The 27,805-nt window shown below is 41.6% G+C and overlaps 1 protein-coding gene across 2 annotated transcripts; it reads right to left on the bottom strand.

Annotated features, from left to right (window-relative positions):
* Positions 1-1,179: 1,179 nt before the first annotated feature.
* Positions 1,180-27,716, bottom strand: mst1rb (macrophage stimulating 1 receptor b). 2 transcript variants are annotated; one of them, XM_086291470.1, is made up of 21 exons: positions 27,396-27,716; positions 23,608-24,912; positions 14,132-14,308; positions 13,924-14,046; positions 12,847-13,017; positions 12,583-12,743; positions 12,158-12,293; positions 11,930-12,066; positions 11,509-11,688; positions 11,247-11,346; positions 9,806-10,024; positions 9,562-9,708; positions 6,163-6,316; positions 5,898-5,987; positions 5,555-5,767; positions 5,378-5,458; positions 5,004-5,185; positions 4,764-4,873; positions 4,490-4,655; positions 4,202-4,338; positions 1,180-3,047 (listed from the first exon to the last, which is right to left on the bottom strand). In XM_086291470.1, the coding sequence occupies exons 2-21, from the start codon at positions 24,811-24,813 to the stop codon at positions 2,816-2,818; spliced, it is 4,122 nt and encodes a 1,373-aa protein (XP_086147596.1). In that variant the 5' UTR covers positions 24,814-24,912; positions 27,396-27,716; the 3' UTR covers positions 1,180-2,815. The 2 variants fall into 2 exon arrangements, with proteins under 2 accessions (XP_086147596.1, XP_086147595.1); XM_086291469.1 differs by having other exon boundaries at positions 5,555-5,770.
* Positions 27,717-27,805: the final 89 nt, after the last annotated feature.

The following is a 27,805-nucleotide window of genomic DNA, read 5'->3' on the forward strand; positions in this document are numbered from 1 at the left end:
TGCTGTTTTGCAGCCCCAAAAATAATGAAACCACTAAATATATCTGGATCCACTGACAGGGAAGAAGCAAATCAGTGCCAGTGAGTATGACTTCTAAAAGAATACTGACCCCTAGTGGAGAACTGCAACAAGTGACTCATTCAGTATCAGGAATGGTACACAGAAAAAAAAGAAGAAAGAAAAAATGATTGAGTGGCGTGCAAAAGGCAGCTTACACAAATATTTACTCATAACCACAGGATGAGAACACAGCTATAAACAAATAAATACTTAATTACACTATCTCATGCACACATCTAGTTAGAAATGGGGTGATGTCAGAGTTGTGGTCGATGTTGAAACTTTAAAGTTTGATACAAAATATGCAGAGGAATCATTATACAGCAAAATAATTAAAAGCAACACTGCTGGATATGAGTTACTCTGCTACCCTTTTAGCCCCAAACTGTGTTTTTTATTTAAAGAATCCCTGGACCGGAAGAGCTTTACTTCGTCCAACCTGGCAAAGCTGTTTTGTGTAATTTGTAGCAAGCTAGCTAACATTAAGGCTAACTTAATGACTCTGTAATAAATTAGCTGCTAAAGGACAAACAGTTATGGTTGAAGACAGTGCACTCTCTGTCAGTTATAAGGTTTTGTGGAACAGAACTTGCCGGTAGGTCTTAGAATTAGGTAAATACGACCACAGGTGAACAAGTTTATTAAGATTATGACGTCATTATTCATTAAAAACCAAGCCAAAATATATAAGCAGTGTGTGAAAAAGTAATTACACCCTGTAATTCAGTAGCTTGTAGAGTCATTTTTAGCAACAATAGCCTGAATTGTTTTTGATTTGATGCTGCATCAGTCTCTCACATCATTGTGGAGAGATTTTTGGCCTCTGTTCTTCACAATGCTACTTTAGTTCATTCATTCATGCACACCTCTCTTTAGTCACCACCATAACATTACAATCCGAAGTCTGGACTCGAACACCTCGATGATTCTTTTCTTTTTCACACATTCTGTTGCAGATTTGCTGCATGAACCGGTTTGGGCCAAGCTTTAGCTCTCACACAGATGACCTCACATTTGACTCTACAATACTTTGGTCTACAGAGGAGTTTGTATTCACCTCAATGACTCCAAGGTGTCCACGTCCAGTGACTGTAAAACAAACCCAAATCAGAATCGGAATCAATTCACAAAACTTTATTTAGCCCACAATAGGCAAATCAATTCAACAGTCCAACATTAGAACAGTAAGCAGTGAATAAAAAATAAAAAAACAAATAATCACCCTTCCACCACTGTGCTTGACAGTTGGTATGATGTGTTTGTGCTGATATGCTGCGTTTGGTGTTTGTCAAACGTGCTGCAATGCATCATGGCCACACATGTCCACTTTGTCTCATCTAAATCTAAATCTAAAGGACTTTGTTCCAGAAGTCTTGTGGTTTGTTCAGATACAACTTTGCAAACCCAAGCCACGCTGTCATGCTCTTTTTAGAGAGAGGAGCTTTTCTCTTGGCAACCCTTAAACAAGCCACACTCGGTCCTTCTTTTTCTAAATGTACTGACATGAACTTTAATATTTAACATGATAACTGAGGCCTGTAGCTTTCAACTTTACAATTGGGGTGAATTTGATGGGACATCCACTCCTGGGCTGATTGGCAGCTGTCTTAAATGCTTTTTGCTTGTAATGATCTTTCTGACTGTAGAATTATATTTATCTTATAATGATCTTATAACCCTTCCCAGACTGATGGACATCAACATCTTTCTTTCGCATTGGGGTAACAAACGGCTGAATGCGTGAGACCGGCATATTGCCAAAACTTTAGTTTTATTGAGGCGCTCACACTTGCTGATGATCAGTTAATAAAGTGCTTTTATTTAACAGCACCTGGCTGCTGTTTACCCTCTAAATTTCTATGGAAATAGTCAGGGTGTACTTAGTTTTTCACCAACTGCTTCTGCATTTTGGCTTAATTTTGTTAAATAAATAAAGACATGAGATAATATGTCATGTTTTATACTTAATCTGAGACTGGATTTATTTAATTTCAGGACCAGCTGAAGACCAGATTATTTTTTATTATGTCCTGATATGTAAAATTGTAGAATCCAAAATGAGTGTACTTTGTTTTTTTTGATGACTGTATTACAATAAAAACATTTTGTTTCTTTGGTTTACTAACCAGCTAGTACGACAAAACTAGCTGGTTAATAGCTGGTTACTACAGTCTAACATATTGTCGGTTACCAGTTTATTTATTGGAAATAAATAAACTTAAGATAAAGCAGTTTTAAGGTTTGAATTTTACTGGTGGTATCTAACATGATGAAGTATGCTTTATTATTTGGATCCATTTGTGGAGGAAGAACATGTGCATCTGCAAAAGCTCTGCGCAGCACCAATCCAGAACTAATGCAGTACCAGCCCCTTAATCCACTGTCAGAAATAAGCACTTGAGCTCCCCTCTCATCAATGCCTCGCTCACCAAAAAGCACACTTTTCTTCTTCAGCGCCCAGCATCTGTGAGCTGTAGTGCCTGCACTTCTGTAGGTGTTCGTAATTTGAAGGTACTTTTTACTTACCTAACGCACTACGATGAAGAATATCTTGCTATCTCTGTCTTTCTTTTTCCTTTGGTTCACAAACCTAAAGCCCACAGTTGGGCCTTCTCACTTTTTCCATTCTGATTCAAATCCACTGAGGTAAAAAACACTGGTGTGATGAGACAGAAGTTTGTTTTTTTCCTTTTTTGTGCGCCTGCTATTAGCACCAGAACCAGTTTAAAGTAGGGGGTAAGTAGGGGGAGGTGAATCAAGAAGACATTGAGCTCGAGTCTTCAACGTCTGTGGAGTCATACTCATCAGCGGATTCAGTCAGGGCAGGATAGGGATGAGGCTGGTCAAGGTTGACGTAGGTGACATTCAGACTGATGTAGTGCTCTCCTTCCAGGCCAGACAGTATGGTGGAGACAGCTGACACCAGTGTAGCAAAGCTGGGCCTCAACTCTGGATCCGGGTCCCAGCACTGGAGCATAATGCTATACCTGGGGAAAAAATACAGGCACAATTAATATACTGTATAAGGAATTAGACATTTTCACGTAAAATTTACGAGGCCCTGAAATTTTACAGACTTACAGCAGACTCACACAGAAACACTGTGTATGTGTTAATAGCTGCAGCTGGTTAATCCTCTCCTGATGACAACATGGCATGTAGGAACGATTTTGATTGGCATGCGTGTCATACACTTGTTTTATTGAACCAGGGTTTACAGGGCCGTGAAGCACAACAATTTGAGAAGATGGCATAGATTTGTATGCTGAGAGTTGGATAATGAGACAGATAGCTCTCCTGTGTCTGAACACTAAGCATATATCTGTACCCGGCAGCTCATTAGCACAAAGACTAGAGCGAGTGAAACAGCTTGCCAGGCTGTGTACAGCTGTAAGACAATCCAGCGCCTAGGAAGCTCACATAGGCAACCAGATGAGATCCCAGGAGGTTCATGGTTCAAGCTGGCAAAGAATATTTTGAAAATATTTAATTAATGACATGTAAATTTTGTTACATTTGGGTCAAGCCAGATTAGGTTTGTTTCAGCATTCCCAGAATTTAGCTTCTTAAAGTGAATGGACCACCAAGAAAGTGATTATATAATTAAAAAGCATTGTTCCTCTGATTCGCTCTGATCTAGGTGGTCCAGGTCCCTTCCATGAGACCTCAGACCACGTTGAATGTGTTGCCAGGCCTCAGTGGACACGGGGCATGCATGGTTACTCTTTAGTTGTTGAGCAAGAGATCGCCATCTAAGCAGTTTATCATTAAAAGGCAAAAGTACGGTCACACTAGAGTGTGTTGGGGGGGGGGGGGGGGGGGGGTTGTGTGTAAGTGTATCTGCGTGAGTGCGAAACACATAAACATTAACTCCAAGACAGTGTTGCATAACCATGTTAAAATACAAAGTAGTGGAGAATTTATACGTATCACTCCACTCGAACATCTTGTCATTATTATCTGGACTTTGAGTCATGTTTTTTTTTTTTGTTCTCTTTTACCCTGCAGCTGTTAATTTGTACCAGAACTACTTAAGCATTGGTAGGATCCACATCAACACTTACACAGTGTATTTTTGCAATAACTTTTGGAGTGAATCAGAAATTTGGGGCCATAAAATGACTTCATTCTTACTACTTACAAAGGGTCAGGGCAGTACTGTGGCTGAGGAAGCCTCCTGCCCTTCAGTAAATAGTGCGTTATATCGTATGGGTCCACCTCTGGGTAGGGGCTGGCTCCTCTGGTCAGCATTTCCCACATCAGAACACCAAAGGACCACTGTATCCAAAGACACAAAAAATATACATCAAGTGTCAGCAAATGTGCATAAAACACTCAAATGCAACGTTTTAATGCAAACAGTGTAATGGAAATCAAATCAAATACATTTTAAATGCAACTTTACTGCAGTAAATCTTTATGTGCGTACCACGTCTGACTTGGAGGTAAATTTTTGTGTTTGCAGACTCTCGATGGCCATCCACTTGACAGGCAGTTTAGCCTTCCTGTGGTCCTGAACACTGTAATATTCCTTATCGAAAACATCTCTGGCCATGCCAAAGTCCGCCACCTTCACCGTGTACGACTCATCCAGCCTGAAGAAAGGAAAAGCCAACTGAAGGATTCTCTCGAAACCAAATGCTTTAAGTCTAACAGAGACACTGAAACATTTGCTAAATTCTCTGCATGTCTTGGAAACTCACATGCAGTTGCGTGCAGCGAGATCTCTGTGCACAAACTTCTTCTGGGCCAAATACTCCATCCCCTTGGCAACTTGCAGCCCAAAGCCAATCAGATCCTTTACAGTGGGGTTCTAAAGAAATCCATGAACACACAACAAGACACACCTCAACAAAAGGAAATGATAGTTCATTAGGTATTTAACAGATAGTTCCTCATAAACGAGGTGATGAATTTCCAATATTTTAATATAGTTATCACACCCTCTTCTCGCAGCGTATGAAATGCCGCAAGTCCCCGTGTTTCATGTATGGCAGAACCACAAGAGGGAGCCCTTCCTGTGGCAGGAGGATGCCCAACAGAGAAAGCACGTTGCTGTGATGGAAGCCCTTCATTATGATGCCTTCCTTCAGAAACTGCTCCACCTCTTCCACATCTGTTATTCCTGATGACACACACATGTAAAGATTCTTTTCTGATGGCCTCTGAGAAGACAGTGGAATTACAGAGAGAACCTCTTCTGAAAGGTACTCATAGGACATCACAGATACTCTTAGCACTTTGTTCCACAGCAGAGACACTCGGGTTCTTTCGTAAAACATATAAATCAAACCTCAAGAAGCAGAAATTACTCAACTATTCAAAGACTTGACAGCACAGTGGATTTCTCTGTTGTTGGAGTCTGTGAAGTAGCCGTGATAGACGGTTCCAAAATGACCTGCAACAAAAATGAGACATAATTACAGAGTTGCTTCAAAATATTATATAATGCTTGGCTTCCATAGCAAGTTTTTTCACGTGCACAAGTCCTTACCTTTTCCGATAATCCGATGTTTCTGGACAACAAGCATCTCGGCAGGAATGAGAACATCTTTCACCTCTTCCAGCAGCTCTGGCCTAAAACTGGTGATAGGGATCTTTTCTGTAGGAAGGAGGGGAGTGAGGGTCGGATCTATGCGACCTCCAGCATAGGTCAGGCTGGGGAATGCTACCGGCCCCACCAAGGGGGTGGGAGGACTTAGCGATACTACTAGTAAAAGTTCACAGAGAAAGAAAAAGAGAGGCATGAAGTTATTAAGTTTATGAAGGTGTCTTTGTCAAAGGAAAATCAGCAATAATTAGAGTAAAGAATATTATATATGTGCTTAGATAGCCACCTCTTCTGTAGTCTCCAACAGGTGACATCTCCACATTATTTGTACCACAGCGGTTGGCGCTGTGGGTTAAACGTGACTCTACCATGGAGGCTGAAAAACATTTCACAATAGTGTTCAATCATCAACCCTAACAGTGGAACATTTACATCCTATACAAAACCTGAGATGTTCTACTTGAAAGACTTTAGTAATTCATCACACTGACACCCACTAGCAGTTGTATAAACATGACTCGTCAAGGTCCACACATGAAAGCGGCGCTAACCTTTCTTCTTCTTCCTTAAGTGTTTCATGACAACAAAGGCCAGCACCGCCCCGGCAACCAGAGCTGCCAGGATCCCCAAAACGATCCCCACCATGTAATGGTTGCTGACCCTCACCACTGTGCCAACGTTGTGAACCTGTCCGTTGATGGAGATCTAAGAAAATAAAGTCCATAAATCACAAGTTTAGTATTTCTGTAGATCTGGAGCAAACCATTCATTTATGTAAAAGTTTTTGCCTGTCATGGTCCTGGGCCATGTTGGCCCAGTGTTCTTAGTTTTCTTGTATGTTTGTATTTTGTTCCCTATTTAGACCATGTTTCCTGAGTTGCCCTGTTGTGTTGTTCCCTAAGTGTTTTCCCTTCGTGGCTTTTACCCCCTGTGTGCCCCTCTGTGTATCTGTGAGCCCTCGTCTCTCCTTATGTTTTATTCCATGTTTCCCCTGCCCGTTATGTCTAAGTTCTCCCCGTGCTCTCTCTCTCCCCCCTGTGTGCCCTCTGTGTATTTATGAGCCCTCGTCTCCCTTTGTGGTTGTTCCATGTTTCCCCAGCCCGTTATGTCTGTGTTTTCCCCGTGCTCTCTCTCCTCCTGTCTGAACTAGGGCTGCCACAAACGATTATTTTGATAGTCGACTAGTCACCGATTATTTTTGCGATTAGTCGACTAATCAGATCATCATCCATTAGACGTAAAACTACAGCTTATTGCACCAGCAGCATCTGCTCTTATATAACTATCATTAGCTTACAGCTTTAAGTGTTTAAGGTCTGTGCTAACTAAAAATAAAGACAAGATGATAGTTTATTAAATTTTAATGAAATTTGCAGATTGTTTCGGTGAAGTTTAATAAACTCCTTGCTATCTAAAATATAACAGGACACTGGAGTATATTCTGGAGCATCTCACACTTCTGATAATCAGCTGTCTGCTTGACGTTTATTCAGCTGTGTAAAAACTATAACTTTAATCTCAGACAAACTGATTTACTCAGGAACAAATAAAATACTAAAAAAAAAAAGCCAAACAATAACATTTTAAGTTATCTAAGTGACTCATATATATTTAACCTGAGTAGCGAAAGACGGCGGTGGGTTTGAAAACGATTTGCGGGGAGTCCGGTGTTCTCAGGGCGCTAGTGAGCCTAGCCCCCGGCTCGCTAACGAGCTAGTGGGTAACAGATGTCTCTGAAAACGTCGGAGCGCTTTTGAAAATATGTGGTGTCCTGATAAACTGAGCAGATATTTGAGGTTTACACAGCTACATTCTCGCCTGAAAATATGTTAAACGTTTATTTTGTGACCCAGAAAGAATAATAAGAGTAACATTAAAACTAACTAGCTGCCGCCATTGTTGGAAACTGCGCTGGGCCGCGCTATGAATTCTGGGACACAGCTGCTTCTGCTTCTTCTTCTTCTTCTTCGGGGTTTAACGGTAGCTGACATCCTTGTACATGCAATGCTGCCATCTTCTGTTTCAGTCCGTTATTACACTCTTAAATCCTGCCACTTATTCCTGCGTCTTTTGTGATCGTACAAAGTTTCAAACGACGCCTCGACTATTAAATCAGTCGTCGACGATTTTGATAGTCGACGTAATCGTGACTAGTCGACAAATCGTGGCAGCCCTAGTCTGAACCTCTGTGTACTTCCTGTTTGACTCTGCCCGTCTCCCGTCAGTGTTATGTTCACCCCGCCCTGTCTCGTTATGGTTATCTGTGTCAGCTGTGTTCCCCGTGTGTTCCCACTTTCCTCGTTAACCCTCTGTGTATTTCTGTCTGCGTCTCCCTCTGTTCGGCGTCGCGTTCTCCCTCATTGTTGTGTGGATTCCCTGTGTCTCCCTACGAGTGTTAGTTTATTGATTCCCAGTTTAGTTGAGTTCTGTATTTCCTATGTTCTGCCTGTCAGCAATAAAGCTGCTTTTGAGTTCATCCCCGTGTTTGTGAATCTTGCGATTGGGTCCTCCTCCCGCCTGCCACACAGCCGATCCATGACATTGCCACATATGCTCGAACCAATGTTAGTTAGTAAAAATCTAATTTTGTATGAGCTCAGCTGTAAAAAAAAAAAAAATTAATAATAATATTAATTTGTACATTAAATGTTGATTTTATGGTGGATGGCTCAACACTTTAAACAAACAGCATGCATCTCTAATAGATCCATAATTTTTCTATAGTATTCTGTTTATACATTAAAGAGTATCTGCATGCCTGGTGGACAGCAAGGAGGAGGACGCTACTTGGAGATATGGACGCTACTTTTATTTTTAAGAGTCAAAGTGCATCCAAGACAGAAACAGCTGCTGACACAAATACTGCTAACGCTACATCAGCTCAGTACAAGCATCTGCACTCACAGCATGCTAACACAAAGGTATCAAAGACCCCTAAGTGACATCAATATTGAGTGCACACAACCCAGCAGCCAAAGCCTTCTGCAGGTAACAGTAGCTGTGATGAGCATTCAGACATGTAGCATTGTAACTTCTCTTTTATACCTGCACGTGTTTCTGCAGGAGAATCACTCCGATGATCACTTTTAACTTGCCTTGCTTTGTGTAGTGGTCTTTGTTCATGCTTAAAAAAGAAAGCCATCGTGTATGTCGTCATTAAAGTACTGATTTGTGTCAGCGTGTGGAATGCAGCCGAAGGTTAACACTGTTAACCGGTATTTATGTGGCAATGCATTTTAGGTCATGTTACATGAAAGTAACGAGTAGTGTAAGAAATTACTTTCCACGGGGAGTAATTAAATCACGTACTGCATTAGTTTTAAGAAAAGAAGCGAGTAATGTGTGATGCATGAGTTTTTGTTTAGTATTGACCCCAACACTGTATATGACACATTAGTGCAAATTTAAAATGCTGACATTCCAATCCATTGCCTACTTACAGAAAGATAAGTAATATATTACAGTCAACATATTATTTTAATATTAAACTTAGGTTAAATGCTAATAAGCTAAAACTAGCTTATTTTGGACAGTCACTTAATATTTAGTAAGCTAAAAAATAGGGTTAGCTTATTCTGAACTTGCAAATTTAGCATGTTCATGGAATCATGAAATATCACAACTCATTATTCCATGTTGTTAATTTTTGTAATTTCTTTCATTTGAATATCATAAAAAGCACAGAAACTGGTCTTTTATATAGATATGGGGTCAGAACCCATAGTTAGAATGCCGGAATCAGTATGGTGGAGATGGGATCTGTGTTCATATAAAAAATATTGAATTTATCCAACAGTTACTTGTCTATCCTATCTTGTAGGTACACGAGACAGGACAGACAACTTAGTGACGTACAGTAATGGTTACTAATCAGTGGCACAGACAGTAAAACCTAGGACCCCAAGTTCCATATTGAATCACGTTAATCAATTTATAACCATCTGACCGACCTTCACTGGTAGTCCCTCACTAGGAATGGTCATGTTTTTGGGGATCCTGCAGGTTATCTCATTATCCAGGACTTTAGCACCACAATCAACACCTGCCACCGTCATAATGATGGTCATGCAGGAGCTCACCAGGTTCAGCTTTTGGTGCTAAGAACAGGATCAAAACGTGTGATATTTAAAATTTCCAATATATTCCACACATTTGAATTGATTTAAGTAAGAATGAAGTAACACAACAGCTTACATGTAGTGACACTTCATCAAACCCAGGGTACAAATTTAGAACATGTCCTTCTGTTTCAAAAGGTATGGGCTCGCCGTAGGGGTGATAGGAGAACTCTTTGCTCCACAGGCTTGATGCTCCATCCATATCAAAAGATAGCGATCCTTCCACAGTTTCATCCCTGTGGAAAACAGGGGTCATGCATTCCATCCGTGTGGGTAAAGACTTGCCGAGGCACTCCTGAAACAAAACAGTGTAATAAAATTTTAATGCTTGTTCTATACAGTAAAATATAAGCACATCACCCAGAGAAGCAATAGAGAAACTCTATAATTTAATACACAGCTCAAAAAAATACTAAAAACATATCAGATCTCAAAGGGAGAAAAATCATGTTGGATATTTATAATGACATGGACTGGGTAATGTGTTAGGAATGAAAGGATGTCGCAGCATTTTGTGGGCATAAAAATTATCAGAGTTAAAATACAGAGAGTTGAATTCAAAGACACTCTGAAAACATGATGCAGCAGAATAGTCCTTTTTGCAAAAGAAATGTCATTGCAGCAACTCAAAATGTTCCTCAGTTGTTTGCGTGGCCCCCACATGCTTTTACGCATGCCTGATAATGTTGTGGAATACTCCTCGGTATCCGGGGGGTATCTCTTTCCAGATCTAGATGAAGCCTGTACAGCCTGAAGTGCAACCTGGTGGCTCTGGATGGACTTGAAATATAATTTCCCGGAGGTGTCCTATTGGGTTTAAGTATGGGCGAGCATGGGGACCAGTTGGTGTCAGTTCCTTCATCCTTTGGAACTGCGTGACCTGGAAACCTTCACTGACTGACCGCTAAACCAGCCATGCTAAACTATGTTACAGGCAGGATTACTTTCTCCAGACCCTTTCATGTTGGTTACATGTTCTCATGTGCTCATGGTGCCGCAGTTCAGCAGTGTCAGGCAGTGAGCACAGAGCACACTGAGGATGTCGGGCCTCGTCAGTCTGTTTCTGAACACCAGTGTCCTGCTGGAGGTCATTTTGTAGTTTTGGCAGATCTCATCCTGTTCCTCCTTGCACAAAGGAGTAGACACTTGTCCTGCTGATTGGTTAAGGCCCTGTCCAAGTCTTCTGGAGAAACTGTCTGGGTCCTGGAATCTCCTCCATGCTCTTGAGACTATGGTAGGAAATACAGCAAATGTATGTGCCGTCCTGTAGGAGTTGGACTACCTGGGCAACCTCTGTAGGGTGCAGGGATCACCTCATTCTACTAGTAGTGACACTGAGCCTACCCAAATGGAAAACAAGTAAAAAAAAAAAAACAGTAAGAAAACATGAGAAGGGAAAAATATCAGTGGCCTCCAGCTGTAAAACCATTCCCGTTTTGAATGTTGCCTCATTGGTGCACCTGTTGTTAATTTTTTTGAGCACTGTATATTTACAATGATCGATGATGGAACTGTACCGTTGACACAGATTTCAGGTGGCTCTCATTGGGTTTAAAGCGGATGATTGTGCGGTAAACAGAATCCAGGTTCTCCCCTTCAATGACAATCTTTGAACCTCTGCAACAAAAAGACGTTTAAATTCCATTTTTTAATGAATCTGCCATCTCAGAAAAATGAATAATACACAAAAGTGAAGTGCAAATGCAAAATGGTCCGATCATGCCCTCAAAGTATGTACACACAGCAGCTGTTTTTGTGCTGAGGTTTCTGTGGCATTACCTGTCAAAGCTACAGTCAGGCCGGACGTCTGTTATCTTTGGGTTTTCCTTGTAGTAAAACACCTTTGTTGTGAGAACAGGAGACTTGTCAATGAACACACTCAGAGGAACATCTCTCACCTCTGAGATTTCTTTGGACAAACAAATGATGGAAGACACGTTGCCTTTAGGCGCTGTGACCCTGCAGAGAGACAAAGCTATGTGTGAGTGACACGTCACAACAGACAAACTGGAGCAAATCGAAAGGCTTCATGCTCTAAAATATATTTGTGTAATCATCAAGAACTGGAGCAAAAAATAGTTCACTTGTGAGTCTTTTAACACTTTTCCAAACCAAGACAACTTTACAAGCTCTAAGACAAACACTTGAGAAACCGAGTAAGTGATTGTGCTACAAAGCACGTAAGGTTTTGTATTTGTACCTTTTTATGTCGCAGGCCACATCGTTAAGAGTGACTCTCCTGGTCTTTCCAGCGTCCAAGTGAGGCCCACTCACTGTGATGAGTGTGCCCCCAACACGAGGGCCATAGTTGGGCTGGATTTCTGTGATGTTGGGAACCTGAAGAAGTCAGTTTATTTTGATTTTGTGGTAAAGCAAACCCTCTTCATAGACAAGGAAAAAAGAATTGCAAGATATTAACAAAGGTTACCACAAATGTGAATCCTGGCATTTCTGCCTTCCCTTCAATAGAGTAGCGTCCCTCCACTTTGCCCTCATGCACTTCCACTGTAATGTTGACTGGTTTGAACAGCTCAGTGGCCCCAGAGCGAATCTTACACACCAAGCTGAGTATCAGAAGAAAACACTTGCATTAGACATGTCCAACAAAACTACTAACAATTTAATTTCATGGTGAACTGTCTGACTACAACAGGAAACAAAATTACCTTCGGTGACTTATTTTTGCTGTTTGCAAAGACCGTTATAGAATAATGAGCAAGCATTAATATAAATAGGGCATATCACAGTGCAGCAAAGATATAAAAAAAAAAACTACTGATGGATTTGCTGATAATGGTTATAACACAAAAACCTTGTCCTTGGAACCAAAACAAGCCTTGCAAAGTTACTCACTACGTGTTGTTGCTTTTGGCTGGAATCACAGTGCAGGACGTCTGTCCCAGTCGGATCTGGTGGGTTCTGGAGGTGATAGCAGGCCTCAAAGGCGACTGGAACTCCCACCCAGTCAGCGTTAGCTCTGTTTGACCATCAGGGGGAGCAGTCCGTGGAAAGAACTGTGTTAATAAAAGACAATTATAGTTCACCATTGAAAATGAATGCTGTCATAAGTTGTAGATTTCAGATTCAGAGATTGTGGATTATTAGACTAAATCTCACTCCGGAGATCCCAGGTGGGCAGGACTCGTTTCTCCAGCGATTGTGGCACTCGCTCTCCCACGAGCACACTCCAGAGCACCAGCCACAGCCCATGAATTTTGGGGCAGTCAGGCACATGGCACAAGTCAGGAAGTGTTGACAGCCTGGTCCTCTTTGGGGCACCTGGATCATCTAAAACAGAATAATAACCGTTTTCATCTCACACACTTATTGCTAGGGGGGAAAAAACTCTCCATTTTATTTTTCATATAATGAAGCCTATAAGCAGCATAAGAAATGTTCTTTTCAAAACCAAGTATTGATTTCTCACATTAAATATGAAAAGTATTCTGCCTGACATGTTTGTCTGCATTATACCTTGTTTCTTGTATTTAAATACCTGAGTAGATCATCCCTTTCATAGTGTTAGGAGGACACATGTAAAAATCTTAAATGCAGGATTTAAACAAGATGTAAGTGATAATGTAAATGACATAGGTGTGCATAAAATAATGTTTAATCTTCAGTTTTTACACTGGCACTTTGGACACTGCTTGTTTCATAAAACTACTGTAGAATCATTTTATTTGCTCCTTAATAACTGATCCTGTTCATGGAGAGAGACGTGTAAGCTGATACTTGGTCTCATTCAGCAATAGTCTGTTTAAGAGGTCAGCTGGACAGCTCCTAGTGCTGAAACGAGTCTTATCTAGTGTCATCAAAATATTACAAACATGTTCAGAGGAGCGTCATTTTCTAAGGTCACGTGACCAGTTTGATTTAATGATTCGGTTTAAGGCTCTGACAGTCATTTCAAGTTCTTCAATTTTCTAATTACCCACTAATTGATTCTCATGGTCACAAGGGTAACACCATTTAAAAAGTGAAAGACATTCGCTGGCCCTAAGGCAAGAGAACACCCGGGCAGGTGCTCTAGATTGTCACAAAAAGACTGCTAAAATTACCCAGCTCTTTTGTAACTGTGATGTGACCAGATCTCCGTGTCTTTCAATAGTGAGAGCACGATTTACCCACAGAGTCTGCTAAGCTTGGACTGGTATAAGATTGGTATACTGTGCAAAGGGACTGCAGCTGTACCTTGTCTCCAACCACAAAGAGAAGATATTCTGAAGAATGCACAGCAGCAATGGAGGAGACCCTCTGGTTTTCTACCAAGGAGTAATTGGCAAAGATGACAGGGCTGGATCTTGTCAGCACAAGCTGCCAACACAAAATGAAGGGTTGATCATTAGTAGAGGAGCAAGTAAATAAAGACAAATGCTAAAGATGATAAATTATGCTATACCTGAAGCAGGCGTCCGGTCGAGGTACCAATGTGGGCCACGGTCTTGTTCTCTATAGTTGTGACGAGGAGAGATGTGAGCAGGACGTTTGTCATCTTCCTGTTGAACAGGTCCACTCTGTAGTAGGGCTTTGACACCATGGTAGGATGGTCTCTGCATGTGGCATTGTTCTCCATGCTCTAGTACAAAGGTCGTAGACAGCAGAGGGCACAGACAACAGGAAATGGTGAGAGAAAAAGCAGTTCAAGTGCAAGCTGCAGCGAGGCAGTATTGCACAATATGTGGCAACAGGGTATCAACAGGTTGTTTGTCCTTTATGCTGGAAAAAGAGAGTATGATCTTGCGCAGTGTTGTGCTGTCAATGTGTTTCAGGCTATAGACATAAAAAATTGTTTATACTGAGCATTAAAATGATCACTTATTCTTGATATATCATATTACGTTGTGTTCAGCAGCTGATCAGCAGTCATTTAGGTTTAACTGTAGAAGAAGTTTAGTAAGTATACCCTGAGGTGTCTGTGAAGGTTCTCAGTCATCCAGGTCATCGTAGTCAAAGGAGCTTGCAAAGAAAAGCGTCTGGACTTCTTTAAGTTACTTGAAGACGTTTCACCTCTCATCCGAGAAGCTTCTTCAGTTCTAAGGTCAAATGGTGGAGAGTCCCAGATATAAACCTAGTGGGAGTAACCCCCCACAGAGGGACAACAGGACCCCCTGATGATCCTCTAATCGCCTGAGCCAAGGTGTGAAACTGGGTGTGGGTCCCAATCAGCCAGAGTTTCGGGTGAGCTCATTGTGAAACCTGGCCCCACCTTATCAAGCGAATTCCTGAGATCAGATGGCCCAGGATGTGAGTGGGCGTTAAGGCGTCTGGGAAGAGATCTCAAAACTGGATTATAGATGGCAGAGAGTTGGTGTCGTAAACCCCCGCCTCTGTTCAAAGATGGTCGCTCACAGTGGACATAGATGGCTTCTTTCACTCCTCTTTCAAACCATCTGTCCTCTCTGTCCAAAATGTGAACATTGGCATCCTCGAAAGAGTGTCCTTTATCCTTAAGATGCAGATGGACTGCTGAGTCTTGTCCTGTGGAGGTGGCTCTTCTGTGTTGTGCCATGTGCTTGTGAAGTGGCTGTTTGGTCTCTCCAATGTAGAGGTCTGAGCATTCCTCGCTGCACTGTACAGCATACCACATTGTTAAGTCTGTGTTTTGGCGTTTTGTCTTTCGGGTGAACCAGTTTTTGTCTGAGCGTGTTGCTGGGTCTGAAATGCACCGGGATGTCATGCTTGGAGAAAACTCTCCTGAGTTTTTCTGATACACCGGCTACATAGGGGATGACAATGTTGTTGCGTCTGTCTTTCTTATCCTCCATTCAGGAGGAGGAGTGTGTGTTTTTGGAAGCAAGGTGTGAAATTTCCTGCGTTGTCTTCTAGTTCACCAGGGAAGACACCAAGGACAACTGTTTGCCTTTCCTGGACTGCGCTGTGCACATTGAGGAGAACGGCAACCTCAACATCGAAGTTTACCGGAAGCCCACACACACGGGCCAGTACCTCCTTTTTGACTCCCATCACCCTCTGGAACACAAACTTGGAGTAATTAGGACCCTATACCACCGGGCAGAACATGTTCCCTCTAAGCCTGAAGGAAAAAAGAAGGAACACACACATGTAAAGGAAGCACTCAAAACGTGCGGCTATCCTAAATGGGCGTTCTTAAAGTCAGCAAAGAGGCACAGAAAAGAAGACCAGACACCAGCGAGGGAGGATAAGAAGGACAGACGCAACAACATTGTCATCCCCTATGTAGCCGGTGTATCAGAAAAACTCAGGAGAGTTTTCTCCAAGCATGACATCCTGGTGCATTTCAGACCCAGCAACATGCTCAGACAAAAACTGATTCACCCGAAAGACAAAACGCCAAAACACAAACTTAACAATGTGGTGTATGCTGTACAGTGCAGCGAGGAATGCTCAGACCTCTACATTGGAGAGACCAAACAGCCACTTCACAAGCACATGGCACAACACAGAAGAGCCACCTCCACAGGACAAGACTCAGCAGTCCACCTGCATCTTAAGGATAAAGGACACTCTTTCGAGGATGCCAAAGTTCACATTTTGGACAGAGAGGACAGATGGTTTGAAAGAGGAGTGAAAGAAGCCATCTATGTCCACTGTGAGCGACCATCTTTGAACAGAGGCGGGGGTTTACGACACCAACTCTCTGCCATCTATAATCCAGTTTTGAGATCCCTTCCCAGACGCCTTAACGCCCACTCACATCCTGGGCCATCTGACCTCAGGAATTCGCATGATAAGGTGGGGCCAGGTTTCACAATGAACACACCCGAAACTCTGGCTGATTGGGACCCACACCCAGTTTCACACCTTGGCTCAGGCGATTAGAGGATCATCAGGGGGTCCTTTTGTCCCTCTGTGGGGGGAAACTCCCACTAAGTTTATATCTGGGACTCTCCACCATTTGACCTTAGAACTGAAGAAGCTTCTCGGATGAGAGGTGAAACGTCTTCAAGTAACTTAAAGAAGTCCAGACGCTTTTCTTTGCAAGCTCCTTTGACTATACCCTGAGGTATATTTTCTAACTCAAATTACTGTATTTGCAGGGATATGTTTAACTTAAAAGGCAGCATGAAACAAATCCATCTCTCTGTACAATTCCTTGATCTAAAAACACAAGTGCACACTGCAGTAATTGTATACCCTTAATATCTGCACATCCTCTATAGAGAAATAACAAAGTCAGTATGATAAGAGGGGTACTTTAACTTGTTCGTTACTGTTCTTACTGTCTTGGGGCAACTTTGACCACATAACGTCCTCTGGGATTAATAAAGTATTTCAATTCTGATTCTTTATGACAACTGAGCAGAGTCTGAGAATGTCTGATCTAATGTATGCTGTGTGATGAAAGTTGGTCCTTGAGAATAAACTATTAAGGGGGGCTTGCATTTGGACAAATCTGTTAAAGTCACTGTTTAATGGGAAATGTAATCAAATCTACACCATCAATCACATATAAAGGTTTTTTGATGTAAACAAGAACACAGCCATTATAGTATGTTAAGGAAGATTTATTAGCTGTCCGACCGCATGGGAGCATTGTTTGTTTTACATGCCTTGAGCAGTTCCATATTATTAGATTGTAATATTTGATCTCTGGAAAATGTACAGTTGTGGTTCGACAGACTGAGCTGCTTTCTTGTGAGATAAGTTGAGCTCGTCACCGGGGTGACAAAGAGAAACAAAGTATCTGGCACACCAGAAGCCCGAGGTGAATCGGTTGTGATAATATGATTATTTAATAATCTAAAGGCCTTTGATAGATGTTTATGCCTTGCATTACTGACAGGAGGATTGCCCTGGAGCTGTAGATACAGAGCAGGGAGCATCACTGTTTGATTTAAGGGAGTATTCTACCAAGGAACAAGAAGCACTATGAGAACACAAACCTCCACCAAGGCAGCTCACTGAGCAGCATTTACTTGTAATGGAATAGTATTGTCTTTTGTGAATATTCATTTTGTTTTCTTTGTTCTATATACTTTAAAAAGTTTTTTTTTTTTTGTATTTTTTATTTAACATTTATTTAACCAGGAAGATCGAATTGAGATTAAAAACCTCTTTTTCAAGGGAGACCTGGCCAAGTTTGTAGTGCAGTAAAAACAAGTGCAAAGTTGGTCCTGTTAAAACCCATTTTAATATACTTGACTTAATTTTAATGACACTTTTTGGGTGTAGAGCACATGTGGCATGCATTTTGTTTTTAGTAAAATTTATTTTTGTCATGGTCTCTGTGTCTTTGTTGAGTTACTCTCGTCAGTACAGCCCCGATAAACCCTGTTTCTCGTGTGACTACAGGGATTATGCTAACCGCAGTTCTCTTGTGCTTAGGTTCTCGGACTTGTCCGTACCCCCGATCTGTTTCCCTGGTGGTGTGGCGTAGAATGGAGTAAGAGTGAGTGTGTAGAAAACAAATACAAGAGGAGCGAGTGAGCGGAGTGTGCTGGATTCAGAAGAGTGCCGAAGACAAACTGGGAAGGAGCGAATGAGCGGAGCGTGTTTTGAACTTTCTCCCCATTTCCCCCTGGACCGCTGCATATCCCTGCCCTGTACACTGTCTATACTTTCACGTGGTGTTTCGTAAATACATTTACGATTGCTATTCTAGTTCAGCTGGTCTGCGCCTGAGTCCAGTTTCGCCTGTGTTACAATTTTAATGTTTTGCAATAAATATCAAGTGAAAAACATGTTTTGATCATAAGTGTTTTCAAAAGAAAAAATGCCAATTCTGGAATATTATGACCTGTTATTATAATTTACATAACATTCATAATAAAATAATGTGATATTTAGAATCCCTATACATCACTGCCTATATGTCGTCAATACAAACAATGTCAGTAAGAATGTCAGTAAGTCATTGAGTTGACCTTGAAGAGCTTAGTGAATGTAGGGAAATTTTTATGGATTGTTAACATGAGCCCACTCTGCACCCCTGCAAAGCTTTAATGGAATTTATTTAAAACCTTCCAAGCTGTCGTGTTTACAGACAGGCTTGAATTTGCCATATTTTTCTAGTCAATGTCCAATCGTAGTGTGAAGTCTCCTCCAGTTAACTGAAGCCTGACATTAGTGGCCTAGTGCCACTGGAGGCCATATATGTCTTTGTGTCACATTTCCTCTGTTTTTTTCCCCTCATCACTGATATACGTTGATCCAAGTTTCATCTGTCCAAAACCTGCTTTTCCAGGAGATACGTGCTGTTTTAGGTATGTGTTAAGATAAGATAAGATAAGATAAGATAAGATAACCTTTATTAGTCCCACACGTGGGAAATTTGTTTTGTCACAGCAGGAAGTGGACAGTGCAAAAGTTATGACGCAAAAATTAGAATACAATAAGAATAAATACAGTACACAGCTGTACAGAATAGAATAAAATAATATACTATATACAGTAGAATAAAATAGAATAAAAATATACAATAAGATAAAAATAGAATACGAATGCTATATACAACTGAGTAAAAATACAACGATGCTAATGACGTTAATGTCTGATCTGGCCACTCTGAGACAGATCACTGGTTTAAACCCTGTGGTGAACCTCTGATAATGATATGCTTACCTCCTGGAGTTGTCCTAACTTGAATATTGTGAACAGGTTTTTCTTTACCTTGGAAAGGATTCTGCAGCGATCCACCTCTAATGTCTTCGGTAAACCTTCTGTCTTCGGTAAGGTCCTTTTTATGTGTTATTTTTTTCACCAAATGTGCCACAGTTTCCTTTCCTGCTATCTCTCTGACAGATTTGGTTTGTTTTTGAATCCTAAAAATGACTTGTTTCAGTTGATGAAACAAGTGAAATGTCTTTACCTTGAAGATTAAATTTGTTCACATTCAAATCCCACCCTTAAGTGAACCCATCCAGTTACATTTGAGACCATGCTAATAAGTACCAGTGCAAAGAATGGCAGTAATTTCTATGTGGTTAATCCAATATACTTGTTCAGCTGCTTAGATCAGACCATAATAATCATATAACTATATCTCAATTATGTTGTGATATACAGATAAACTAAAATCGAGTCAGTGTCTAAAAATATATGGACTGTATGTAACCTTAGAGCTTAAGAAAAAAACAAAAACAGCACTGCTATTGCCTGAAGTCATCCACCTCCTAATCCCAGAGGAGTATAAAACAGTGGGTATGAATTGCTTTCCTAAAGCCTAACTCTCCGTTACAACTACTCTAAATACAAATCATAAATACAAATATAAAACTAATTAAACTGAAAAGCTGTAAAAATAAAAACTGTAAGCCAGAATATTATCAAACATTTTAAGTCTAAAACAATAGTGCATTTGTCATCACAGAAATAGCTTAATAATTCAGTGACATAGTAACAAGCCAAATGAATGAATCATGAATCAATGTTATTGGAATTCCACGTGAAAGACCAATTCAAAGTGGTGTACACGTGAGAAGTGGAACGAAAATCATACATGATTCCAAACATTTTCTACAAATAAATAACTGCAAAGTGGGGTGTGCGTAATTATTCAGCCCCCTTTGGTCTGACTGCAGTCAGTTGCCCATAGACATTGCCTGATGAGTGCTAATGACTAGATAGAGTGCACCTGTGTGTAATCTAATGTCAGTACAAATACAGCTGCTCTGTGACGGCCTCAGAGGTTGTCTAAGCGAATATTGGGAGCAACAACACCATGAAGTCCAAAGAACACACCAGACAGGTCAGGGATAAAGTTATTGAGAAATTTAAAGCAGGCTTAGGCTACAAAAAGATTTCCCAAGCCTTGAACATCCCACGGAGCACTGTTCAAATGATTATTCAGAAATGGAAGGAATATGGCACAACTGTAAACCTACCAAGACAAGGCCGTCCATCTAAACTCACAGGCCGAACAAGGAGAGCGCTGATCAGAAATGCAGCCAAGAGGCCCATGGTGACTCTGGACAAGCTGCAGAGATCTACAGCTCAGGTGGGGGAATCTGTCCATAGGACAACTATTAGTCGTGCACTGCACAAAGTTGGTCTTTATAGAAGAATGGCAAGAAGAAAGCCATTGTTAACAGAAAACCATAAGAAGTCCCATTTGCAGTTTGCCACAAGCCATGTGGGGGACACAGCAAACATGTGGAAGAAGGTGCTCTGGTCAGATGAGACCAAAATGGAACTTTTTGGACAAAATGCAAAACGCTATGTGTGGCGGAAAACTAACACTGCACATCACTCTGAACACACCATCCCCACTGTCAAATATGGTGGTGGCAGCATCATGCTCTGGGGGTGCTTCTCTTCACCAGGGACAGGGAAGCTGGTCAGAGTTGATGGGAAGATGGATGGAGCCAAATACAGGGCAATCTTTGAAGAAAACCTCTTGGAGTCTGCAAAAGACTTGAGACTGGGGCGGAGGTTCACCTTCCAGCAGGACAACGACCCTAAACATAAAGCCAGGGCAGCAATGGAATGGTTTAAAACAAAACATATCCATGTGTTAGAATGGCCCAGTCAAAGTCCAGATCTAAATCCAATCGAGAATCTGTGGCAAGATCTAAAAACTGCTGTTCACAAACGCTGTCCATCTAATCTGACTGAGCTGGAGCTGTTTTGCAAAGAAGAATGGGCAAGGATTTATGTCTCTAGATGTGCAAAGCTGGTAGAGACATACCCTAAAAGACTGGCAGCTGTAATTGCAGCAAAAGGTGGTTCTACAAAGTATTGACTCAGGGGGCTGAATAATTACGCACACCCCACTTTGCAGTTATTTATTTGTAAAAAATGTCTGGAATCGTGTATGATTTTCGTTCCACTTCTCACGTGTACACCACTTTGTGTTGGTCTTTCACGTGGAATTCCAATAACATTGATTCATGTTTGTGGCTGTAATGTGACAAAATGTGGAAAAGGTCACGGGGGCAGAATACTTTTGCAAGCCACTGTATTAAACACAGATGATGTTTTGGCAGCAGTTTTGGCATAATTGGTCTGCTGTGAAGTGGAAGAACCAAGGTTTCAGTCTATTGGACAGTCCCGCTGTCACGTTACTCAATATTCAGACCAGCAGCCAAAAGCAACAACAGAAGATCCATTACAGGAACACTTCATTAGTCCAACCAAAAAGTGTTCCTCCAAAGGCAGAGGAAGGGGCAACATAACTCGAGTTCTGCCAAACTTTATGAAATCACTTTCTCCTGAAGTGCCATCATCTGGGATAACCAGCAGCTGAAATCATACTAATTATACAGCTTTACAATATCACAGCAACATTACAGTAATAGCAACCAGTCCTTGTGGGAATACTCATAGTTTCTCAAACTGGAATTTACTTAAAGTAACTGTGGTATCAGATGTCTTACCACAGCTCCCACTACCCAAAACCTACCCCAAAAGACAAAACTGAATAATTTAACACAAAAAAATATGAGAAATATGCATGGGATCTGGGAATAAACAGGCGTTTTCCCACGAGAAACCAGCAGCAACATATTCTAAGACCTTTAAAATCAGACATCCTAACGCACACGCATCGCCTGAAAAGGCCACTGACTAAAGTCACACAAAAAGGGAACGGGGCAAACCTTTCCAGTCCCTTCTTGAGAGCATTCAGCCTATAGAAAAAAAAACTGACCCTCACTCCCACTTGGCTGCCATCCAGGTCCTTCTGGATAATGATGAGTGTAGTAAGACTTTTTCCATATTTATTAGCGATCCAAAAAGCTTTCTGCATCCCTGTTTTCTCTGACTTAACAGTGGCTGCCAACTGACTGCCGATGCAAAAGCTTCTCACATTCCTAATATGACTAAAATGGAAACCTTAATATTGCTTCACAGAAACCACAAAATTTTCCTTTTCATTGGTGTCTCATCTAGAGGAGGTGATACATGATGAATAAAGGATCATTTCTGGCTAAAGAGGAAAATAGATTCAACTGAATGACCATAAAAATTCATACAAAAAGGGTGAATACAATAGACTGTATATAAAAGATGGTCATACCACCCAGACCTCTCCCATTGGTTTTGTACTGTGTGTAATGAAGCCAGAAGTAGCCAGACGTAGGAAAAGCTGGCCAAATATGCCGAGAATCCCAGCTGTGCACAAAACAGCCAAGCAATGATGCATTCAAGAACAACCAGATGCTCTGAAATTTCCAGTGTTTGTTTTCCTAGCTGCACTGTCTCTAAATATCTCTCAAAACCATCTCAAAAAATGTGCTCCATTGACGAGTGTCTGATGTAAAAGCTGCAAATAAACCCCAAATCTTCATCCAGCAAACCTCTCGCCTTTGAGTGGAAAATCCCTGCTCCATATAAGATGCGTGTGACCTAGCCAGAAACCCAGGGAGATTTGCCTCGTCAGTGACGCTTTGGTGACAACACTGTGTGGTTGTGTCTGATCAACATTTTCTTGTAAACCTAGTGAAGGTTTTGTCAGAAATCTCATTGTTTACAGATGTGGTATAAGTGTGTATTTATCTAAGTTTTATTTGTCACTAAACCACAATGATTCAAAGACATCTTCATGACATCTTCAAGTTAAATATTCATAGAAAAGATGGAAGGAGGAACTATCAGTTCTGGCCAAAACCATTTTTGGTACCAGGCTGTAAAGGGGCTTTTTAATTTAGGGTTTAACATGGGAGTCTTTTAGGGATTGATTCACTTTTGGAGCCTGCCACTACAAGACAAACAGTTTTTGGCTTCCTGTGATGGATTCATTTTCAGCACCAAGGCTGGATGAAGATGAGAGACATATTGTGCAAGAGTTTTATCGAGCCACCTTTGTTAGTCCATAAATTATCCAAGTTCAGATAATTTTCTGCTCATCTTATCGCGACATACTTTCCTTTTTGCCAGCTCAGACCAAGCAACTGTAGCATTTAGAAGAAGAAGTAGCATTTTCATAGTTGTGTATTTGCAGACTGATGCGCTCACCTCATGTGGACAGCTCTCACAGGGTTGGAAATGGCAGAGCCCTCTAGAGAGCTGCTCAGGTCCAGACTCACAGCAGTCATCCACCCCATCAGCAATTGCCTTGTTCACATTGTCCATGGGGAAGGCGCACAGGGCAGAGTCATGCTCTGTGACTCCGTTGTCGTCGGTGACAGCAAAAACACCATACAGGATGTCATCCTCCTCCTCCGCTCCTAACTCCTCTGCCAGCTCCCTGCCTGCTTTGCCAAAATGGGCTGCTTGGACCACGTTGTACACAATATCCTTATAAGGTTCACTGGCTACGTTCCTCCTCCTGCGCTTTGGTTCAAAGCGACACTCCAAGATCAACTCGCGATACCGCTTCATTTCCCATTCGTTCCTCGGGAGACGTCCCAGACGAGTCTGAAAAGGCGACGATTCCTGATCCGGGCTCTCTCTCTGGACTGAAAGGAAGTACACAAACTCCTGAGTGAAGAAGCTGTAGACATATTCAATATGGTATGTCTTTCGCAGGCTGGGAAGGACAGTCAGACCACGCACATCACTGAAGAAACCATCTTCTGTGGCCAGTGGTCGACGAACTGATAAAGACTTCCTGCCGTAACGCTGAGTGACACTGTCATTAACACTGGCCGCGACAAAAAAATAGACAGTCTGACCCTCCTCCACCATTGTGACTTTCGTACCAAGAGGGCTAGCCACACAGTCAGGACAGTTAGCAGCAGAGTTTGAGCCCTTTCTGAACAAACACTTTGAAAGAGAGGGTGGCTCTCCATTTGGGTTCAGCTGGTGGAAATAGCATACGCCGTACTGAGAACTTCCACAAGAATATAAATACATAAAGAGTGTATCCAACAGCAACACCTGATTGTCTGTGTCCTCTGGAAAGTTGTGATTCTTGTCAATCTCACACAAATTGCATATGTGACACTCTGAGCCCCCCACTGGCCCAGTGCGGAGCTCCCACACCTTCTCCAGGCTTCTGTTGACAGCTTCGATCACATTCTTAGAGGCCACGTACACTTCTTGGTAAAATGAGTTGTTGACTATGTTTTGGATGGGACCCCCAGCTTGGAAGAAAGGCATTGTGTACACAACAGAGAAGTTGACAGGGCTGGGGGCCAATGACGCACAGTTGGCCAGGGCAAAGGCCAGCACAGTCTGGAACCAGACGCATGCCCACCACTGTCCGGCCCAGTGGACCATCTCCAGTCCGGGTTCCAGGGGCCCAAAGGCACAGGCGATGTGTCGCTACCTCCAGGTCTGCTGCTGAGTCAAAACCATCCTTAAACCACCCAGTGACACCTGATAAAACAAAAAGAGTAAAATAACTCATTAAACTGATAAGAAATCATGAGCTGCAACTCAAGAATGACTAAAGCTTTGATATTTCCTTGCTTGAGAGTTAAATAACAAAGATGCCATTTTAATGAGTTAGATGATCCAGGAAAGCTTTGCATAAAGATGTGAAAGTGAAAAGGGGATCTTGGCTGACTTGACTGCTTTCTCCTGCTTTAAGCTAAATGTCCTCTAGGACCAACATTATACTGAACGGACATGTATAAGTATTAGACAGATCTTCTCATCTAGCTCAGGCCAAGAAATCAAGTGAGCATATAACTAGCAGTACTTACATTACCTTCATTCAAGGCTTTTAAATGCATATCGCCTATTTCTTATCTAAGGTTCCTTTGGCAGGAATGGATTTTGTTTAAAGAACCACCTTTTGAACAAACAAAGAGCCACAATCCCGTTTGTATGAAGAGGTAAAAGCTGACAGAAGTGAGATGTGTCTGAAAGCTGTTTACTAAAACTGCTGTAAGACCATAAAATGATAAGCAGTAGCCTGTTGTTTCATGTTGTCATGATAAATTATGCCTCCTATGGGATTTGCTACTAATGAAAGTGAAAATCAATATAACAGTATTTTATTATGTTTTGCGTGGAACCCTAAAAGACCCGAGGTAACAATCATGATCACCATCTTGTCTGGTCCTGATAATAAAAGCACATGTGGTCATAAAAATAAAAGCTTTCTCTGACTCACCACAGACACTGACAGGAAATGTTTAGATCATCAGACACAGAGTTGTGGTGGTAGAAGATGTGGATGTAACTATTTTTACTGGGGCTTTGTACATAAGCCATTCATATCTGTCTGGTCATGTTTACTCTGGTTAATCACAGGCAGAGTTTTTCAAATGAATCATCTTCTTTTATGCAAGGGAGTTGGTGGTAACAAGCCAAGATAATGACTTTTGCTCAACATGAACCAACCAAATTTAGCAAATCTACATTTTTCCATTGCTCATCCAGCCCAAGCTCTACGTAGCGTCCGAGCCCTGTCTTCATCGTGAACATACATAAGTGGGTGGATCATTAACTGGACATACGCCATGACTGTTTTCTGGCCTGGCCTCTCAATTATTCATTCCTGTTACAACCACTACGTGCCTTTCAGGGGGAAAAGATGGCCACGGACTGATGGTCGTCAGACGTTGTGTAGCCTTTAAAACTACCAGGTGAGGGCAAAACTGCTCTTCGGCTCGTGTCAGAGAATTTAATCCATTTTGAACATTATATTTAACAGCGTCAGAAACGGCAGTGTGAGCCAACTGATTTTAAGCACAAAGCACTTGTTTTTGCTAAAAGCAGTCGTATGGAAAAGTTCAGAGTCTCAGGTCTTTGCATCAATAATTCATTGAACCCCGCTGATGCTGTTGTTACATTTTAACATTTGCAGCTCCTTGTAAAGCTGAGGTTAAGGTCTGGGGACATGAGTACACATAGTAATGGCACTGATTGACTTTCTCCGGGTTCATGGTTAATAAAGCAAACGGCTGAAACAGAGTTTCCATTCACTTTGCTATTTTCAGGCCAATCAAGGCTTCATCAGTGAACCGGCATGAGTTGCCAGTAAAGCACCTTGCTCACTGGCACTTCGGCGTCCTAATCAAGAGTAGAAGATCGAAGACCTCTCTTAGAATAATCAATGCACAGATATCCAGGGGGATTTGCAGAGTTGAGCTGCTGTTCGAACAATCAATAGTGAACACATATTGAACCTGAAGGACTCATTGACTGAGAAGAAGGAAATAAATTCCAAGGCAATACAGACTCACTAGAAATATCCAGTTTAAGGAGAAACTGCGTCTGCATTTCTTTGTTTTGAAAATATCTTTATTTCTACTGTGTGATTTTATACAAAACAAGTGAGATTAGAAATCAGTCCAATTATGAGTATCTTAACACAGAACAGCATAATTTCTTTTCGCCCTGTGCTCATCTGCCCTCTTCAGTTGATCGCTTGTATTTATGGGTTTGTTGTTGTTGTTGGGTTGGTGAAGTTTCTCCTTTTACTTTGTCTCCATATTCGGTTACAATCTGCGTTTACTTCTTTGAATCACTCCAGTGTAACAGAGTGCACACTGGCTCCAGTCCACAGGTTAAAGATGTTATTTTCATTCCAAAACCCGAGTTTAGATAACGCAACACTGAGTTTATATTTCACAACCCCCACAATAAATATTAATCGCAAATAGCTTGCTTTTTATAAACAATTATAAATGGATGACACCGGAAACCCTTCCTTGCATTATAAGTGCTGTGAGAGATAATATAAAGAATGCCGGTGCTGTAAGTCAAACTTTGGATCATAAACACAAGCTATTCTTTTTAAAGTCCTCTTCTAGCATTGCCTGTGCTCTGAAGGCTAGTTGGTTTCTGTTTTGTATCTAAACATCAGAGCAGACGCTGCTGAAGGAAAGAAGGAAAGATGAAAAGCTTACCTGTGCAGGTCAGTCACAGTCTTGAGGGAAGCAGCCACTGCCAGCTCTGCGCCTACTGTAAAACAGCGCGCGGGGGAAGGCGGGTTTTTCCTCAGGTAGAGTTAATATCACACGATTAGCTTAACACACAAACATATATATATATATATATTTTTTTTTTTTAAATATAAGCCCTTCTGTATTCGTTAGCGCCCGCTTCGTATTTAACTTTAACTCCCGGTTTGAATCGGTCCTCTGTACCTCAGCTGTGTCCTCGCTCCTCCCCTCACAGCTCCACACTGACACACACCAGCAGCACGAACAGAAGCCAATTAGCCCAGCGTCTATAGGTGGCCTCAGTCACTTTTTAATGCCATAAACGTTTCCTCCTTATCCCCCCCACCACTGCCCTGCCTGTTTCACAGCACCAT

This window comes from Aulonocara sp. 'chitande type north' Nkhata Bay, linkage group LG5, assembly GCF_057382095.1.
Source record: "Aulonocara sp. 'chitande type north' Nkhata Bay isolate Kocher_YH1m ecotype deep benthic linkage group LG5, A_spYH_male_GT1.1, whole genome shotgun sequence".
NCBI lineage: Eukaryota > Metazoa > Chordata > Actinopteri > Cichliformes > Cichlidae > Aulonocara > Aulonocara sp. 'chitande type north' Nkhata Bay.

What these genes read in the sequence shown, in the direction of transcription:
- mst1rb (XM_086291469.1), bottom strand. Translation starts at nt 24,813, where the DNA reads ATGGTCCACTGGGCCGGACAGTGGTGGGCATGCGTCTGGTTCCAGACT. An exon ending in CCTGACTGTAGCTTTGACAG is followed by an intron (nt 11,347 to 11,508) that starts GTAATGCCACAG and finishes TTTTTGTTGCAG; the next exon opens with AGGTTCAAAGATTGTCATTG. An exon ending in ACCTGAAATCTGTGTCAACG is followed by an intron (nt 10,025 to 11,246) that starts GTACAGTTCCAT and finishes GTTTTGTTTCAG; the next exon opens with GAGTGCCTCGGCAAGTCTTT.